Source organism: Panthera leo, chromosome C1 (genome assembly GCF_018350215.1).
Source record: "Panthera leo isolate Ple1 chromosome C1, P.leo_Ple1_pat1.1, whole genome shotgun sequence".
In the NCBI taxonomy this organism is placed as follows: domain Eukaryota; kingdom Metazoa; phylum Chordata; class Mammalia; order Carnivora; family Felidae; genus Panthera; species Panthera leo.
In genome coordinates this window covers 125,160,704-125,180,997 of record NC_056686.1, presented here as the reverse complement: position 1 = coordinate 125,180,997, position 20,294 = coordinate 125,160,704, and the positions used below count along the sequence as shown (strand labels likewise).

General features: G+C 45.2%; 1 protein-coding gene across 3 annotated transcripts in view; it reads right to left on the bottom strand.

Annotated features, from left to right (window-relative positions):
- The window catches only part of MGAT5 (alpha-1,6-mannosylglycoprotein 6-beta-N-acetylglucosaminyltransferase), a 338,284-nt gene that overhangs the window by 41,798 nt on the left and 276,192 nt on the right, over positions 1–20,294 (bottom strand). For all 3 annotated transcript variants that reach the window (XM_042948514.1, XM_042948515.1, XM_042948516.1), the window contains one exon: positions 2,113–2,262. In XM_042948514.1, coding sequence (XP_042804448.1) covers positions 2,113–2,262 — 150 coding nt within the window. The remainder of the gene's footprint in view (positions 1–2,112; positions 2,263–20,294) is intronic.

Sequence of the window (20,294 nt, the reverse complement as noted above, 5' to 3'; positions counted from 1 at the left end):
TCGGAGGGCTTTAATATATTCTAGTCAGACGAACAGGCAATACAAAATGGGATCAGTGACATCCTGTGAAGGCACCCGTTTTTCAAGGATAAATATATGCCCCTCATACTCAAAATTCGGTCTGCAGTCCTTGGCTGTTAGGCAGTCTCTGACATCACGGCCCGGATATTCCAAGCCTCTTCTCTTTTCCTCCCTGGGATATCAGCGGCCTCTGCTTCAGCCTATTCCCCATTCTCTGACAGGGTAAATGGATGGTAGGTAAGTCAGGGTTCTTTTAAAACTTCCAAGGCTGAGTAAGACATTCACGAGCCTGGGTTAATAGGAGTGCGCGAGACAGTAATGACACGCTGTTGAGAGCCAGCGTTGCCAAATGTAATTTTAAAGAGGCTCGAGCTTTTTCCACCAGCTGATGTGGGGAGAAGTAAAATGAGGCAAATGGCAAAAATAGCATTGCCACTAAAGGGCCCGGACATCCTCACGATTCTAAAATGTCATCCTGAGACAGAAAAAGAACAGAAAGCCAAGAGTGCAAAGTGGGGAACACACTTCACTCCGGGGTTGCCACACACGAGCATCAGACTACAGATGACCTTGTAAGGAAATGAAATCTTAATAAATACAAACCAGATCTTTGGCCAAGGAGATAAATAATTCATCCATCTATTTTATTCATGGCACCACACGAATGACTTAGAGATAGAAAGGATCAAATGCAGTTACATATGGAGAAACTGAGGCAGGAGGGAGATGCTTATTCTGTTGGGAAGGGAGTGTCCAATAAATGTTCTCCAGTTTGGGTGTTTATTCAGGAGGATGGTGCCTTGAGGGCCTAACAGACCTTTAATTTGCAATAAAAAAAAAGAAAAAAAAATCATGCGTAAGGGTCACCCCGCCCAGGCAAAGTCAGTGACTGTGAGCAAGCCAAATGCTCTAGCCTACTTTCTGCTGTTTAAAATGAAGTTAACAGTACCTTCCCCATCTACGGCTTTGTTTGTGAGAATCAAACAAGGCAGCATATGTGAACATGCTCTCCCAAATCCAAGTATCATAAAATGATAAAAAGTCGCTATTAAGCCACAGAGCCTCTCACCCACTCAGCCTCCCTGCTACCTTAAAAATGAAAACACAGCCAGTCAGGGCCCAGAACTGAGAAAAATCACTGTTGGTAATAAGCTGTCCTATGCTTCAAGGCAGGGCTCACACTGGCTTTCTTACTCTTACATCCCTTGCACTAGGTCTGGCCCTTTAAGGCCAAACTCTGGTTTATTTGCAAGTCCTTAACATCATTTGGTACTTTCATGGCAGAATTATAGGCACCGGTTCAAAACAACACATTCAGCATGTCACTAAAATAGACCTCGCTCAGTGGCTCCCCCGGCTGCCTGCATCATGGGGTCTGAAGCTGCCTACACCCTGGGGTCTATGCTTGGGACAACCAGCCCCTCAGCTCCTTACCAAAAGTCACCTTCCACTATTTCCCAGCAATAGAGCAGCTGGGTTGCTTTGTGGCTCTCTCCTGAATGTGTCATCTCTGTCTCCACCACTTGACTCTCCTTCTTGTGTGTCCTGGGTATCACCTGCCCCCCACCCGCCAATTGTTCATCTCCACATCTTTCACAGTGTCTTCCCTGCTCCCAGAGCCTGAAGGGACTCTTCCCTCATCTGAACTTCTTCAGGGTCCAGTACAAATCTGTGAATGAAGAGGTGCAAGAAAAGCCACTTGGTGGCCCGACTCCTTGAGCGATGCTGATTAAAGAGGTAGGGGAGCTGAGCACCCCAGGCTTGCTGTGAAAGCTGCTTCTTTATCACAAGGTCTGACCCTCAAGACAGGACCTTACCTTTTCTGTTTGCCACTGTATCCCCAGCCCCTCGCTTGATGCCTGGCACGGAGTAGGTCCTGGGTAAGCAGGCTTTCAACTGTAGCAACCTCTTTCCACAATTCACAAACTTTTAAGCTATAGCTGATCTAGAAAACCACTGCCCAGAAATGACTTCATAAGTTACTACAGCATTGAAAAGACAGCATGAGAGATTCTGATCCCGTTTTCAACACCAACAGAAACAACCAGTAAACATCACTGATGGACGTTTTAAAAATTCCTATAAACCTACCTTGGTTTCTCGGAGAAGAAATTGTAGGTCCCGCCCACTTAGGATGCCATGGTTTTTCACATAACTGGGAATATTCTTCGTGCTGGAGCCATAAACGGTCGCATGCACTTCCATGTACGTGTGAATAATGTCCAAGTAGATTTTCTTATTCTAAAGAGGGGACACAAGGGGAAGGCATTTTTTTCTTTTCATCCTTTTAACAACCTGTCTCATAGCTGGAGGCCACAGAGATGGAGTTCTTAATATGGAAATTGTAGGAATTTGGCAATCTGACCCCCAATATTTCTTTTCAAAGTGATATGCCTGGATTTTGAGGGCAAACATAGTCATATTGCTGCTGTACAATTCTGTAAGGAAGAACAGAAAATATAGCAGTATATTACTGAATACCAATGATAGCTCAAGGCCAACTGTTTTGTTTTTTTATCTTTTTAAAGTTTATTTATTTTGAGAGGGGGAAAGAGAGAGAGAGAGAGAGAAAGAGAGAGGGAGGGAGGGAGGGAGCACGAGTGGGGATGCACAGAGAGAGGGAGAGAGAATCTTAGCAGGCTCCATGCTGTCAGTGCCTGATGCAGGATTCGAACCCGCAAACTGTGAGATCATGACCTGAGCTGAAACCAAGAATTGGAGGCTTAGCCAACTGAGCCACCCAGGTGCGTCTCAAGGCCAAGAGTTTTAAAGTATTATCCTCACTTTGTAAATTATCAGGGACCCAACACTTTGCGTTTGGCTCCTCTGCCTTACGGAGGAGGATGTTTGGGGAAGGAAAGCCCAGAGAAGGCAGTCAGTTGGGCTAAAATATTTAGCTGGAGATGCTAAGCTGTCCCTGAGGAATGCAAACATCCCCAGCTCTTGCCAGCATTTCTAGTTATGATTAATGCATGTTGTCAGAACTGGATCCCACCTACTTCGGACCGGGGGGAAGATGAGAGTTTCCCACAATATACATTGATTGGCTCGGTAGCTGGAGAGATCATGAGAATAGCCAGGTAGACAAAAATGTAAAAAAGACTAAATATAAACTTTGATGAACCCTGAAACATTCAAAAGTAGTTTTATTTTTATTAGAAGCAAAACAAAACCTCTTTTCTGTACTGAATTTCGAGGCACATTTTCTAAATCAAAACCACCTGTGAGGCAGAAGTGACTTTCCCTTCCTCTTCACATTTCCGTGTGACTAAGAAGCACAGGCTGGATTTGGTAGGTTGCTTTTTTTTTTTTTTTTTTAATTTGAAAAATTCAAGTTCTGTAATGTTTTCCAGTTGTATAAAAGTGGGACAAGTTTTTTTTTTCCCCCATTCTAAGCCCGTTTTCACACACTCCAGGAAAATGTATTAATAGCCAGTTTTATGAGTAAAGACTTCAAGGGATGTAGGCATGTGGCATCAGCAGCCACAGAGCTTGGAGACAGGCAAGGGGCTCTCATGGGGGGAGGGCAGCAGCACTTTTCTGCCTCCCCACAAAGTTCTGAGCTGGATTCAGGGTCTGCCCTCTGCCAGGCACTGCCCTGGTAGAGAAGATCACAAAGGGCGCTCAATTTTGTGAGACACATGTCTCAAACCCATTATCAAAAGTCTTCATGGCTGGAAAAACAAATCTAGTTCCCATTCTCCATTTTATGCACCAAGATGATTTTGTTCAGAATCAACCAAGTCCATGCCTGCCCCCTAATGTACAAAGAAAATGAACACGTGGACTGAAAGTTTAATTTTCATGCCATGTTTAGTATGGCTGGAAGATACTAAATTTATCACTTCAGAGATGTACACCCTTGAATTAATGCAGAGGTGACTAGAAACAGTTTTATAAACTATGGCTTCCTATTTGTAGGCTGAAACAAATTTAAGATCACCTCGCTGATATAAATTACTTTGAGGGGTTCTATCATACAGTTCTTGTGCCACATGTACCTGGTAACTCCTGTCCCCACAAAACCCCTTCTCAGGGATCCCAACCTCATCCACAGCCCCTGGTAGGTGGGGACGAAATCTGGTGACCGTGCCCCCTGACACTGCTGACCAGCCCAGGGTGGGGTGTGCCTGACCCAAGGGGGACCCATCTCTAGGCTAGGCAGGAGCCTGGGGCAGTGTGGCCAGGCTCAGAAGGAGAAGCTGAGCCAATAGGAGCCTCTCTCAGGAGCTCAGAGTCTTGTACACAGAGAGATCACTGCCAGATGGCTGCGGGCTATAGAGCCAAAAGGTCACTCAGTGCTGGAGTCTGGGTAATTATGATCCAGATACAAGTTCTGAGGAAGCCAGCCACCAGTTTTGGGGGGTGGAAGTAGAAAGAGAACCAGATGAGAGCTGAAAGGAGGAAAGGGGAAGACTGAGCCAGACAGTTGGTAATAATAGGGACCTAGACATCACCCCTCTAAGCATGACACAGAGAGAGAGCAAGAGAGGGATAGGAGGAGGAAAGGAGATGATGAGATAGAGTGAGAAAAGAAAACAGACCCAGAACAGAGAAAACCCGGTCCCACTCCATCCACAGCTGTTCCCTATCCTAAATTTCCCAGATCTTTCTGGATTCTTCCAGTAATAATAACAGCAGCTGCCCAAACGTTTCCCCACCCCACAGTTTGCTTGAGCTACTTTGGGTGGATTCTTATCATCCAAAAGGAGGCTGGTCAGGACATCTTGCTGGGCTTTTGTTCAGGGATTGGGCAGGCCAGGCCTCTCTCCTTTAAGCAAAAAGAGACATTTCCTTGTGAAAAGCCAGCTGCTAACTAGTGAAGATAGACCAAAGGCCCATGAACTAGGTCTGGCCAGCGGGTGACAAAGAAGAGTGAATGGCCCCCTTGGTTCCTGTCCTGGAGAATCCTCACTGCAGATAGACACACGCAAGACTGGGATTCCTGGACCGAATGCCTGGGGAGTGAACAATATATAGGATACAACACATGTATCACCATCAATCCCAGAAGAGGTTGGGCCTCCTTGAAACACAACAAGGGGGCAAGCTCAGAAGCATGTGCAGGGGCTAATAATAAAGTCTGTGAATTTATTAACATTAAGGCCAGGTCAAATCAGAAAGGAGAAATTACCTTCAGAGAGGATTTAAGTGATTTCAGGAATGAGAACAAAATCAAACAGGTTATCAGAGGAAAACAAATGTTTCCAACAGAACTCTAAGCTTTGAAGCTGACCTGACAGCTAGGTGATTCACCTCAGGCCTCTTGTTGCCGCCTGTCAAGAGCTGCGCAGAAATGTGCTGAGGGTGAATCACACCATGGGCTCCAGGTAAAGGTGCAGGGGAGCCGCTCACACCAAGCAGCCTCCCTGCCCAAAGGTAATGCTTGCTCACTGGATGCCAAAGGGGCCCGAAGAGCCAACGCCAGCTTAGGACTGTTGCCGGAATTTCAGGTTCAAATATCCAACTGCCTCCTAACCCTGGCGGTATGGATGTACTGCAGGCATTTCCAACTCAACAGGGCCGAAAGGCAAGCCGTCCCCCAAGGTTCCCTGACCAGTATCCCCCTGTGTGCTCTTGATCTCAGGATGGCCATTAATGTGCACCAGATTCATTAGGTACCTGCACTAGAATCACCACTGTCACTCGACACGTCAAATTCGTCTCCTCCTCTCAAGGCCTTGATCCTTGCTCACCTGGATTGTGCCAGGATTCATACGACTGGTATCCTCACACGTCTCCCTGGGGGCTCAAAAAGGCGATGCACCTTGTCCAAGATTTTTACAAGGGAGCAGCAGCTCTGGGACGGAGCCCCAAACAATGTGTATGGCTCAACATCCCTTATTAACCACGTAAAGCGATACTCTGCATACGGACACTGTTCGCACATATGGATGTTTGTAGTGTAGTATGCATGGGGATGACAGACTCCAACTTCCGAATACAGATTACTGAGGAGGTAGGGAGGTGGACAGAGCTTCAGTGATATTTGTAATTTATAACTTCTCTGTTAAGAATCACAAAATATTGGAGCACTTGGGTGGGTCGGTGGGTTAAGCGTCTGACTCTTGATCTGGGCTCAGGTTATGATCTCACAGATTGAGCCCAGCATCAAGCCTGGCACTGACAGCTCAGAGCCTGCTTGGGATTCCCTCTCTCCCTCTCTCTCTTCCTCTCCCCCACTTGTGTATGCTCTCTAATAAACATTTTTTAAGAAATCGCAAAATATTAACATCTGTAAATCTGGGGGTGGGTATGTGATATATTAGATAATTAAAATAGAAAAAATTTAAATACATGCAATCAAGAAAACACAGAAACCAGTCTGTATGACTTCAAAGTCTGCACCATTTCCATGTCACTGGAAGACTCAGTTCTTGCCAGGAAGAGGTTCAAGGGATCTTCTCTCTTTGATGTACATCGCTAACTTTTGTGTTTAAGACATAGGGTGCTGACGTTTCTTAAATTAAGCATGGCCCTACCTGCCTTTCCCAACACACGGGAAGGGCAAAAATCCAGAGGGAGATGTGTAGGGGTGCAGATGTTTTCCAGCATGTCCCTCCCTTCCCTTATTTTGGATATCCAAGCCCAGGAAGAAGGTACTACCATGGAACTGACTGTCCTGTTGATCCAAGAACTAGATTCGGATCACTCCCTAGAAAGCTTTCCATCTCTGACCTAAAAGACCAAGGTCAAAGAAAATTATTTACTCCCCAAACCCTATCACTTACAAATTACTGAGATGCAGTCACAAGCATCCTGTACTGAACATCACACTGCGGTGGGCCGCCGCCCCTCTCGGGGGGCTGAGAGAAACGTGTCCAGAAATGTCTCCAGTCCCAGCCGAGCAACTTGAATCCCGAGAACTCTGTCAGCCGCTAGTTCAATTTAAATTCCCATTAAAAACAACCAATCAAACCTATTAAAAGTCAAATCTACTTAAAATCACTTGGAAGAAGGGGGAAGGGGAGATGCAAAGGACACGGACTGAACACACTGGAGCAAAGGAATAGTGTTTTCAGTGTGTCTGTGGCTGGAGGCAGGTGCATTTTCAAAACTGGTCATAAGATATTCAGAGCTTGAAAAGAGAGCTTTAGGAAAGCAGTTCAATCTAAAGCAATACACGTGCCATTCTGCAGCAGGGGGAGAGGCAGACAGTACAAGTGTAGAATCAAGAGCGCTTTCCTTTTCTAGCCAGTGAATTAGGGGTACAGGAATGTGCTTTGGCAAATGTCAGTACTCTGAACTTTTGGTTGCAGTGATATCATATACTCTTCTCCCCAGCAATACCCCTGCTCTCCAATGCAGGCATATCCATCCTTTCTCCTGGCCTCTAACTCCCCTCATCCACATGGTAACCTTGTGACCTGTCATTATAACAGAAAATAATTATACAATGGGACGCCTGGGTGACTTAGTTGGTTGAACGTCTGACTCTTGATTTCGGCTCAGGTCATGATCACAAGGTCATGGGGCTTCACGCTTAGCCTACTTGAGATTCTCTCTATCCCTCTACCATCTCCCCTGCTGGTACGTGTGTGCTCTCTCAAAAAAAATGAATAAACTAAAAATTAAAAAACTATTATACAGCCCTGCCCAGAGTTCGTTGGTCCAAGGAAAGCACCTGGTGAGTGCCTAGCTAGTGGCGTCCTCCCAGGAAGAGATGATGAGTATGGAAGAGCCAGGCCCTCTGCAGTGGGCTGCAAAGCCACATTGCTAGAGCCAGCACATGGAGGTCAAGGTCCAGACAGAGAAAAATTAAGTCTTCACTCAGAGAAGGTCAAATGTGAGAGAGTGAGTGTTCTGGCAGGGTCTTGAACCTCAGTTCCAGTCATGTTTCAGATGCATCCCTGCCGTTCTCTGGGTACCCAGAGTCAGGCAATCCCTGCTGCGGCCAAAGCCAGGAAAGCTGGGCTTCTACCATTTTAGCAGTAAGAGTCCCGACCAGTACACTGAGACTGGATTTTTATTTTGACCGTTATGAATTTTTAATCATTTTAAATGCAGTAGCCTCCATTTCCTCCCCTACAAATACAGAAAATGGTTTATTCCTTGGTTTTATGAATATATAATGATCAACCATATACTTTAAGAAATGCAAGTCCAGGGGCGCCTAGGTGGCTCAGTCGGTTGAGCATCCGACTTCGGCTCAGGTCATGATCTCACAGTTTTGTGGGTTCGAGCCCCATGTTGGGCTCTGTGCTGACAGCTTGGAGCCTGGAGCCTGCTTCTGATTCTGTGTCTCCCTCTCTTTCTGCCCCTCCCCTGCTTGTGCTCTGATTCGCTCTCGCAAAAATAAACATTAAAAAAAAAAATTGTAAAAAAAATGTGTAAGAAACCCCAGTCCATAGAGTATTCCTTGCCCCAAACTACCCCAGAAACCCTGTACTAACTACTACGGTGACGAAACTCCTTGAAAGCTTGGGGTTGGACTGGTTCATTTTACTGAACCAAGATCTTTTGAGTCTTTCTCTACATGGGCCTCCTGCATTCACAGTATCCATTTGCTCCCCCTTGAATAATGACAGCCTCTGAGGTGAGCTCCTTGTCTAAACGGTGGTGCACACTTATGAGCCTTCTCAGATTCCCCTCACTGCCTACTCTACTTTCTCACTCAGTCGGTGCTCACGCTACCAACGCTGCCCTGTGCATTCAGACAGGACAGAAGCTACACTGTGAGATGCGGTGGGGGATCGTGGGGCCTGCTATGCTGAAGAGCATCCAGAAGGACAGGGCCACTAGTTTCCTGGGAGGTGAGCCAGGGACAATGAGAATACAGAAGGGGGCAGGGCAAATAAAACTCCCCTCTTTCTCTCTTCTGCAGACTTATACCAAAGTAGAGTTCTTCCCTGCAAACCTTCCAGGAGCGCAGAGCGCCCAGGGACCGTGCTTCAATGTCTCTTCAGCAGGAGCCAACATCGCTATCCGCTCCATCTTGTCCCCATGAGCTTCTCCTGGCCTTGCTTCCCTCCTCCTCCACTCCTACAGCCTCTGGCCTTGCACCTCCTTCCCCAGTAAGGAATAATACTTGCATCTGCCTCAGGCCTTTTTTCTAGAGGCCCTGGGCTAAGACCTTAAGCCCCCAACCCTTCAATTTACTGTCCTCAGGGCTAGTTTCCAAAAATGAAGATTTAGTTCCCCTATATGAAGTTTTCAAAGGCTCTTCATGGCAGTGAAAGATCAGCTTCTCAGCTATGCACACAGGCCCTTCACAATGTGGGCTTCTCCAAGCTTTCTAGCTTCATCTCCTGTTATTTCCTCTTTTCCTTTGTGTCAGGTCTACCTACGTTTGGCTCAGTCTTTGCTCCCAAACCTCTTCTGCTCTCCTGCATACATATCAACTGCCACTGCCTCGGCCTGAAACCCCCTTTCTTCTGGCCTCCTTTTCTCTCCTGGACTCCTCCCCATTCATCCTCTGCAAGATGGCAATCCCTGGGCTCACCCAGGTGAAGTTAGCTGCTACCTCCTCTGTGTCTTTAGTACTGTTAAATTAATGAAACAAGGAGGCCATTAGACTGAGGTGGCTCGAATGCCACGGTGGCCTACATAAGCTGAGCTGGTAAATGCCTCAAGGTTATGAAATAAAAATGCCGGAGACAACCAATCACAAACAGCCAACAAGGCTGTAAGCCATAGCCAATGAGATAATTTCCTTTCTCTGCTTCGCACCTCCTCTACATAAATCTTTCCCCAGCTACTGTCAGGGAAGTGCTCCTAACTGCATCAGGTTTGGACCTGCCTGACTTTGATTTTTCTTCCAATAAACTCTTAACCTTTTTAATGTGCCTCAGTTTATCTTTTTAACAGTCACTTCCTGCTTGGCCTCTTTGGGCTGCTTTATCATTGTCTTCCCACCCAACAGGACTGTGAACTTCTCAAGGGCAGACACTGAAGGATCAGTGTGCAGGGGCCTGGCACAGAGCAGGAGCTCAGGAAGCAAGTACTGGCTGTATGAGAACACAGAGAGGACACACCGAGCACAATATTATTAATGGATCTCAGACTTAACTCTGCCACTTGGTCCTGCCCACCTTCCCACCCTGCCTCAGAAGCCAGATTCTTCTTTCTGCAACAAAACCTTCTCCCAGCAAATGAGCTTAAGGTCCATGACTTTACCTAAGGGTGTATTTTAATGAAAATAAAATGAGAGGTACAAACCACACAAGCTGTATTTCAGAGTCGAGCTGTCTTCCTTATAACCTAGCTCTCTCAGGAGTTTTGAGGTAGAAAGACAGGAGGGAGGAAGAGACGGAGACATTAAATAAAATAAAATAAAATAAAATAAAATAAAATAAAATAAAATAAAATAAAAAACAGAACCCTACCTCATCAGCCTGTTCTGAAGTCTAAAATTCAACAAGGATGAACAATTCTTTTATTCCAAGATTAGAAGTTCTAAAATGCAAACCTGTGAATTTCAGCAGTGAAGTAGAAACAATTTACATTATAGAATAATTAGATGTTACAGTCCTTGGCTCATTCATTGCAAGTAACCACCCAAGGTTAAGGTGTGTATTGGGTGTGTGTGTTGGGGAGGGGTGGTCCTTGCTAAGTCTCAGTCAGGCCTCCTAGAAGTCTGGAAGTCTCTGGGAAGCTAAGATTCTACAAACCTACTACCCTTGACACCTTCTCTCTAAATCCTTACCTTTCCAGGAGAAAGGATGATGTTTAATAATTATAGTGGGAATAATAAGGGGAACCTTGCACTCTTGTCTCCAGCCTGGACTGTGGCCCACCTACGAGCCCATGGGCAAAACAAAAAGAAGGGAATTTTCTTCCTTTCACTGTGCCAGGCTCCACACTTATTCTTGACTGGACCTCATGTGGCATAAATTACAACTCATCCAGGGCAATGGGCGAGTAGTTGCATGTAAGCTGCACTCTGTAAGTATGATACCAGTGGTTCTAGAACCTACCTACCTCAGAGTTTTGGGTGGAGGATAAAGAATGGATGTGGAATGAGGGAAAGGGAAGACTATATTCACCAGTCCTTGACTTACTCTCTACTGTCTGGTTAGGTGAACATTTTGGTGTTTGGCCTAAAGAGATGCTGAAATTTCAGAGATTTCTCAGAAGAAATTTAGACTTCTGTGGCTGAATGGGTAATGTGCAAAGAGCCATCAGCCCTGTTTTTGCTGATGGAACGAGGAATATGGGATAATATCATTTTCCAATTATATTAGACACCTTTTATATGTGCTGAGCTAGAATTGGGAATACAATGTACATGAAATTCGTTTAATATATACCTTTATTTAAAAATATATGGTGCTCACACTACCCCCACACCATAAAAAGGGACAAGCTAGAAATGAGTCCCAAGATGGCTAAAGCCTTCGCCTCCCAGCCCAACTGGAACCCAAGCCCGCCCCACCCCCAGACCTTTCTGTCTGAACCCATTGATTTGCTGGCACACTTCCCCATTTTCCCAGCACTTTCAGGTTTCAGGGATCTCTGCCTCAGCACGAGAGCTTTCTGCAATTTAACAAATGCCTCTTAAAGGGCTCTGGGGACCTGCCAGCCAGTTTGTGAAAACAATCAACTCTCCTTTCTACTATGGGAAGGGCAGGAGGTCTTCAAATTGTAAAGCTGGCTTCCCTCACATCCCCTCCCCCCCATGCAAATGCAGTCACTAAGGGATAATGATGCCCCTTACTCTGCTCTGATTGCTAAGGCCAAGAGCAACAAAGCCCACCAGCTATGCTACTGTGCTCAGAAAACAGGCTGATGGGTTGAAAACAGACCCTGCCACCCCTCCAGGTGTCAAAATGGAGGGAAAAGAAAACCAAGAGGCGGCCTTGGCAAAACTGAACTTGCATTTTTTTTTTTTTTTAATAGAGCGTGCATGGGGTCAGTGAATTGTAGACTGAACGGAGGTGACCCAGGAGTCTCATCCACTGCTGACAGAGTGGAGGAGATGCGGTCCTGGTGGGTTTAGACCAGAGCCCAACAACCAGATGTGGTCTAAAAGCAGAGGACAAGTGGCCACTTGGTGGGACTGTCCTGTGTGTCTTCAGGGAAGGATTCAAAGAATCACATTCACACTGGTAGGCGGTGTAACAGGTGTGAACCTGGGCCTTCTCCTGCTAATTAAGTTGAGGTCCCAAAGGCCAGCAACCAAACAACAGGTACCAAGTACTCAAAGTACCACCACCCTGAAGGGGAAGAGGGAGGTCATCCCTGGGAAGCTGTTGGCTGGCTTCCCTTCTCTACCTAAGCAGGTAAGCAAGGTTCTAGAGGACCACTCAGAGAGGCTCACATGCATCCCTGGGCACTTCTGGGGTACACAGATTAGTGCCAGACCCAAGCTTTGAAATGCCTCATGGTTGGAGCCTGGAGCTGGGAGGATGCCCTCCAGGAGGAGTCAGCAATGGCCAGAGCTCCCAGGGTTTCTCAAAGGAATGGATAATGGTTTCCCTTCGTGCAGGTGTGGACCACACAGAGTGGTGTCCAGCTGGATCCTACGGGGAAGGGCTCTGTTCGAGGAGGAGGCACTGGGAGGATGGGCTGCTGGAAACAGCCTTGGGAGGGTGCCATAAGTCCATCTCAGGCTTCTCAGGCAAAGCAGCACTTAGAAGCAGAAGGAAAGGAGCTTAACTTGAGATGATGTTCAAAGTTTCCACTACTAAATCAGAGTAGGTATTTTAATTACTGCACTTTGACGGTTCTTAGAACTAAAAGTAACAGAGTTTTTTTTTTTTAATTATTAATTGTGAGTTTTATAGGACTTGCCCAAAACTGCATTCAAGGGGCAAAAAAGACTTGTACAATTCAAGAGAGAAAAAAAGTTGTTTCATGTCTGAATTCGACAGAATCCCACTCTTTCAACTTAATGTTTACATATACGAGATGATCTTAGGTAGAGCACAGATAAAAATTCTTAATTTTAATAGTTGTAAGCCTATTAAATATGGCTTAGAAAAACACACCCATGGCGTTTCATGTTTATTAACTCTTTAGGAAAAAGCTAAAATAACTATTTTCAAAACGAGTCCATTAAAAATACTAAGTAATTAATAGTCCAGGTGGGGTATGCATGTAACAAGTCTGGATTTGGTGTGGATGACTTTAGTTTGGAACCTAATGCTTAAAAGAAGTGTGTGATAGAGAGCCTCACTTCACTAAGAGGTGAGGAAAGGCCACATTCTGTCATCCTTCCAACCACACTGGTGGCAAGAACATGGCAGGGGACTCAGGTCACTCCCTTTATCAGACAGCAGGACAGAGAAGGGCAAGAGGCACCAGGCAAAATCTGAGCAATAAGGGTGCAGAGAGAGAGAAGAGGTGGGTGGATGGATGGGTCAGAGAGTTTAAAGGAAAAGGTGGTAAACTCCCCTCCCTTAATGTCATCTCACTTTGCAAAAAAATCCAGGGATGGAAAGCTTCCTCATAAACCACACTTTTGCCCCGTGGGAGCTGCCAACTGCATACTCCTCGGCAAACACCGTGCCTGAAGTTCACTCCCCGGGTCTGACCTGGAACGACCTTCTCCCTGGTGAACTTCTCACACTATTTGAAGAAAGTCTTTTTCTTGGGTAAATGTGTGCAAGGCTATTCAGAGTGAAGTGTGTAGGAGACAGCGGACCGGGCTACAACCTGCAGGTTACCCAGTACTGCTTAGATAAGCCTGGACAACCTGCTTTATCTTTTGCAAGTTCAAGTTCCTCAGCTGTAAAATGAGGGGCTTGTTGATTTGAAGGTCCTTTGAGCCCTAAAGTCCATGATTTTTAAAAGATATTTATTTATTTTTGAGGGAGGGAGAGATAGGAAATCAAGGAGGGAGGGAGGGAGGGGGAGAGAGAGAGAGAGAGAGAGAGAGAGAGAGAACAAGTGGGGGAGGGGCAGAGAGAGAGAGAGAGAAAGACACAGAGTCTGAAGCAGGCTCCAGGCTCCAAGCTGTCAGCACACATCCTGACCTGAGCTGAAGTCGGAGGCATAACCAACTGACCAACTGAGCCAACCAGGCACCCTGTCCATGATTTTTAAATTGTGACTTAAAGCACCTTCCTCCATGCCTTCCCAGAGACTACACAGCTAATAGTCTGCAAAGGAAATGAGGCGCAGAGACTGCTGATGGCCACCCAGGTTCCCTCTCCTACCAGCAAACCTGTTCCTGATTGTTTAGTGCTTATTGTTAAGGTGAGTAGAAAACTGCCCTCCACTGAAGACAGCCAATGACCTGGGGGGGAGGGGTTCCAACTCTGGAACCATCCACTTTCCACCTCCACTTCCCTCAGAATCAGACCCAGGTGGGTCTCCAAGTGAAAATGCGTGAAGTACCTGCACCTGGAGCCTTTGCCGCCCAAAGGGGATCATTTGTTAACACTCCTCCTTTAGGTCAAAGATTATTTTCAGTAGTAACCATAGAATAAAGTGAATAATGACTGGAAAAGTGGACACCTTGTTTTCTGAACTTTGGATATGTCAATAAAGAATTAAAAAGGATTACCATGTGAAAACAAAAAGTAAGAGATTATAATACTTTTTAGTAACTTCAATATACTCTTTTATAAAAGGGGGAAAACCTATCTCTATTTTCATCTCTTCCATCACGTTTTCTATTTTCATTCATGTGTTAATAAATTCTATACATCTGTCACTGACTCTGTCAGAATCCATTCTTCATATATTCATGCTAATGGACAGTACAGCTGTACTTGTCCATCTACCTTATAGTTCATCGCAGAACACTTTTACCAATTTCAAACAATTTCTTTCATATGATGCAAGATACATATACAACACACAAAGTGACAGGCAGGACACATATCTAACCTGGTTATCACTGCATGCTGGGATGAAAAGTAATTGCTTTCCTGCAATTTCTAGCTTTTCCACAAGTAATTACCTTACAAACAGGAAAAAAAAAATAACACTTATGTCCAAAATCACAGTTGGCAGTCCTGAAGGGACACATTTCACATGTAGTGACTAAGGTAGAAATCTGGGAAGTGAGGGGGCAACTAGGAAGAGAAAAGTCATTATGAGCCAGAACCCACCTCCCTGGGGAAGTGCATACTGCGTGCGTTCTAGAGAGAGGGCCCCCCACAGGCCTCACCCTCCTGCGAGGCTCTCCCACCCCAGAATGAGAAGGAAAGCTACAGTCTGCTGAACCTCACACAAAGGACAGGGGTTTATACTCCAGTGAAGTGTTTCTCCGTGGACTGTGCAAAAGCATCGGGGGGGTGGGGGGGTGTGGTGGGTGACTGTGACCAGTTCTATTAATGTGATTCTAAATTTAAAAAAAAAACAAAAAACCAGGATACCATGTTGTAGAGAAACACAGCAACACATAGTCAGGGACTGAAAAACGTTTCATTTTCTACTTAATTTCCTCTAAGAGAATACAATGATTTGATGCTATGGTAGTATTTGTTCTTCTCTTCGGAGCCCTAATGAGTATAAAAAGCACCTCTTTGGGGGTAATCAGGACAAATGAACAGATTCATACAGATCACAAACGCGCCCTCTGATGCCATCCCAGATCATGAGTGCAAAGTCTGCACGGGAGGGTGACATCTCCGAGGAAGACATAATTTAGTGTGCCAGGAAGTTCTCCTTGTTGGAATGGATATAGCCAGGGTGAACAGCACTGCTTCAAAAAGACACAGGACTTTCTGGAGATCCTTTTGCTTGGTGGCTCTTACCAGCAGTAGGCATTCAGGGTAAAAACGGTCTTCGAGAATGGATGGCAGGGTTGGGTCACCTGTCACCAATCCTGCTTCATTATTCAGAGTCAGAGAGGAGAGAACTGGTCTCTGCCTGTGGCTGCCTTTCCACCGGCAGGCCAGGCCTCCACCCCTCACCCCCTATCCCCGCATTAATCTGAAGTAATTTGGCTGTTTCTGGGCATCCATCCACATCTGTGTAAATTTCAGTAGGCAGTATGGGTCAAGAATGAAAAGATGTAGGGTTTTATTCTTATACCTGCCCTATTATCTCATTGGAGCATCCACAAAAACAAATGAGATTTTTTTCATTGTTATGTGAAGGGGTCACAGTTCCCACCACATTGTCTGATACACACACACACACACACACACACACACACACAATCACACACCCCACTCTCCACTGTGCCTCTCCAAGCTCCACCCAGCACTCTGTTATGTCAGAGACAAGGCACAGATCTCAGAGCGTGCAATGTCTCCATGTGCTGTAGGGCAGGCCCTTCACTCCCCAAGGAGTCTTCTGACCTCGACACTGGGCCTCTGACCAAGGGGAGCTCCACCTGTGAGTGGGACAGCACAAGCTCGCTTCTGGTGCTCCTCATCTCTGTCAAGCTAGAGTGCATAAGGGCTGTGCTTGGTAAATTTCCTCTCCAAGGCATTCAGCCCAGTGCCATACCCATTAATACCCATGACTTCATCATGATGGATGTGTCACTTTGTAATAATGTGCATAATCTCTCTCCTCAGAATAGGAAGTGTCAACACATCTTTGTTGTAAAGGCTAGGACCTGACATGTGATAAACCAGGCCATTTAAAACACAAGTCTCTCTTGGGCCCCTTCCTTCCTCTGCTCCAATCAAATGGAGAGCAATGTTCTAAATTCCAGGCATAATCTCTCTGCATTTTTTGAGGAAGCCACAGTGTCCAGACTGAAATTCTGATTTTGGCACAGCAGTGAAGGTTCCCTTCAAAGGACAGCTAACCACTGGCCTTTACATGAAAGATTGTTTTTTAAGAAGGAAGTGAAAAATACCTCCTTGAAATAAATCACATCTCTTGAAATTTCTTCCCTTCATTCCTGACTTTCTGAAAACATAAAGAGAGCAAAGTAAAAGTGATCAGCTTAATTCATACACATTTGAATCTAAAATGCTGCAAATAAGTGTTTTTAGAAGGAAAAGCAGCTACAGTATCTAATTTAGAAGCAGGAGCTTGAAAACAGACACAACTATGATACACGCGGAAGCAAAGCTGAGGTCTCATAATCAACTATCATTTTGGAAAATCTCTTTTGTACTTTCCATACACTCTTCTCTCCCACGCAATCAGTACCTTTCCTCCATCTCCTCACATTTCTCAGGCACTGAGCTCTGAAGGTCTTTCCCCAACTCAAATGCCCACCATAACTTGTCCTAGGGAGGTAGGTACAGGGAAAAGGACCAAAGTCAGATCTGGATTTCAGCCTGAGCTCTCCCTCTGTGCCCTTGGGTGAGTGGTTTCACCCACCTGCACCCAGATTCTTCAGGTAATAACCACTCTCCCTTCCAGAGAGGGCCCAAAGATCATAGGAGATGATGTGCATAAGTGGTTCAGGAACTACAAAAGGCTGTGCCATGGTTTAGATCTTCTCAGGACTTCACTTTCTAAACTTTGTGTTCTGTACTAGTCAAGCCTTTCTTCTCTATGCCATGTTCATGGCTAACTGTTGCTTCCAGTCTTTGTTTTAGAGACTCCTTCCTGCTTAAATGCTGCCTGCCATTGACCATCCCAGGCAGGCCTCCTTTTGAAGTACTCAGAGTGACACTTCTTCTTGACATTTTCCTCAAGCAAATCACGAATAGCATGACCTGTACCCTCCCCTGTCCTGTCTGCCAAAGACCCTGAATTCCTCCCTCTGTACTGTCTCCTACCTTGGTCAACACGGATTGAGCTGGGTGTGTGTCCTTACTGTCCTTCATTTCCAAGCTCCTGGGGTGTTTGTGGGGGGGGGGGCAAGGACCTAGTCCATACACCTCTGATCATTAGTCTAGAAACTAAATGAAACAGGAGTCCACGAGCAGAGACCTCTAAGGTCTGAAACAAGGCAAAGAGCACAGAAGTCTGAGAGTTGGCCTGATACTGAAGATGTGACATTCGTTCAGTAAGACAAACCATGCAGTGGGTAAGAAGGGGTCCACTCCTGGGGAAGATCTGGGCCCAAATCATTTCATGTTTGAAAGGAACTCTGCAGTGACTGTTCAGCAAAATTCAGTGACCATGGTCCCAGATTCCGGGGTTGAGGGGTTTAATTCTCATAGACTAGAATATACAACATGTGACTTAAATGTGTCCTCTGTGACGGCACAGGCAACTCCAGACAGATACTGGTGGAAACAGAGTACAGTCTTTGGAGAAGTCCTCCCTCTGAAATGGTTATGGGGCCCTGCCATGCGATTCAAAATAAAATTCCATTTCTGCAAACAATAGAAACTTTTATGTTGAAGATAATTAACTTCTTTCCACCTTTTCTGACTATAAAAATTAGCTGAAGCTGAATTTTGCTTTTGGGGTCTGGTTTGTTTGGAGGGTACCAAGTGTTTGCTGGAAACTCACACTCTCCCTGATCTAACTAATCAAGTGGACTGCACAAAGTAACATGCACTGGAAGATTCACCGGGATGGCAGAAAAAAATATGAAAATCTTTGCTTACGGTTTTCAATGTTATTATAATGTACATAATATTATTACAGCACTATACATTTTTTAATAAGTTAATACCCATGGATTGGGAGGTCCTGATCCCCCCCCCCCCTTTTTTTTGCACTGACATGGTTGCCACAATCAAAAACAAACTGAAGACCAAGTGGCAGTCTAATCCTGAAGAGAAGCTTGCAAATAATCACTTGTCAACAAAATGGAGTGAACAAATAAAATTCTGTCTGCATCTATTTTTCCTAGAGGGAAGGCTGGGAAAAACCTGATGAAACCACACCAATGCCCCTGTCTTGGTCACCTGTAGTTCCCAATGAGAAAGAGTAATTATAAAAGGGGAGTGACAATTAGCTTTAAAATTCCAGTAGAATGTGGTAAAGGGACAGTGAACATCCTCATTAAAAAGGTTCAGAAGAGGAGGCATTTGGTCTCCTGTGTCCTTGACAGAATTTCTGAGCTCAGGGCTATGTACTTTCTCCCCCACAGTCACCTAACACCCACTTAGGCAGAAACACAAGTACTCCACATTTATTATCAGAGCAGCTTGCCATATTCCACATTAGTTCTGATCTCAAATTTATTCAGGTCACCTTCACACACCATTAACTAAGTTACCCACCAAGCCATTAGGTACCATATGTGCATGACTGCAGGCCTCAGGGTCTCCAGGAAAAAAAAAAAAAAAAAAATTAATCATGGGGGAACCCATCTAGCTGGTAGGTCTTCTAGTTCAGCTGGTAAAGCATATGGAGGTAGTGCAGAGGCCAAGGCTTTACTCTACTTGAAAAAAAAAAAAAAAATCACAGTAAGAAAGCTTTCCTTTAAAAAAAGGAGGGACTCTGGAAAAGGCAGGGGGTGCTATCTCAGTGCAGATGTTAGCGAGGTCTTTTCCCCTCAGATGGCTTTTCAGACGTTCCCAAACTTAGCATTTATGATATTTAAATGGGCTAAATTTAAAAGTCAATAAAACATCAGTAAGAATAACTTCAGCAGACTGAGAAACATCAAATATATTTAAATTAAGTGAGTTCATAAAGACACTTAATTAGACTATCACCATTTGCGAGCACTAATGAACTAATGGATGTAGGCAATGAGTCATAATGGCTGAGAACATCAAGGGAAGGAAGAAAAACAGACTTCAGTGTCTCCCAACGTTACTACCCAGCCACACCTATGAAGTGGCCTTGCACAATTACACCTTAATCTGATCAAGCTGTAATATCTTATCTACCCATTAAAGAAATAGGGGAGAGGAGGAGAGTAAACCACACCATGGGTGTGCATTGAGTAAAATTCAGGCTGGGGGAAACTCTATGGGATAAATTGGTTCTTTTAACAGACTCCCATTAAAGGGGAGTTCAGGAACACCCCCAAGCACAGTGTGTGGCTCCTGTTGGCAACCTGATTGAAGAAAATGAACAGAAATTATGAGGCAATCTATGAAATCTGAACACGGGCTGTGTATTCAACATAAAGAACTATGAATTATTTTTAGGTGTGATAATAGTATCGCGGTTGATTTTTTTTAAGAGTCCTTGTATTTTAGAGGTACAGGCTGAAATATGTGGGGGTGAAATGATGTCTTGGATTTGCTTTAAAATAATCTGAGGGTGAGGGATACAGAGGAGACAGGAAGAGCTGGGAGTTGATAACTGGTGAAGCTGGATGGGCGCATGGAAGCTCATTATATTATACTTTCATTACAAGTTTTCTATGATAGGGACGACTGGGGGGCTCAGTTGATTAAGCATCCAACTTCAGCTCAGGTCATGATTTCACGGTTTGTGGGTCTAAGCCCCTCGTCCGGCTCTGTGCTGACAGCACGGAACCTGCTTGGGATTCTCTCTCTCCCTCTCTGCCCCTCCCCCACTTACTTTCTTTCTCTCTCTCTCTCTCTCTCTCTCTC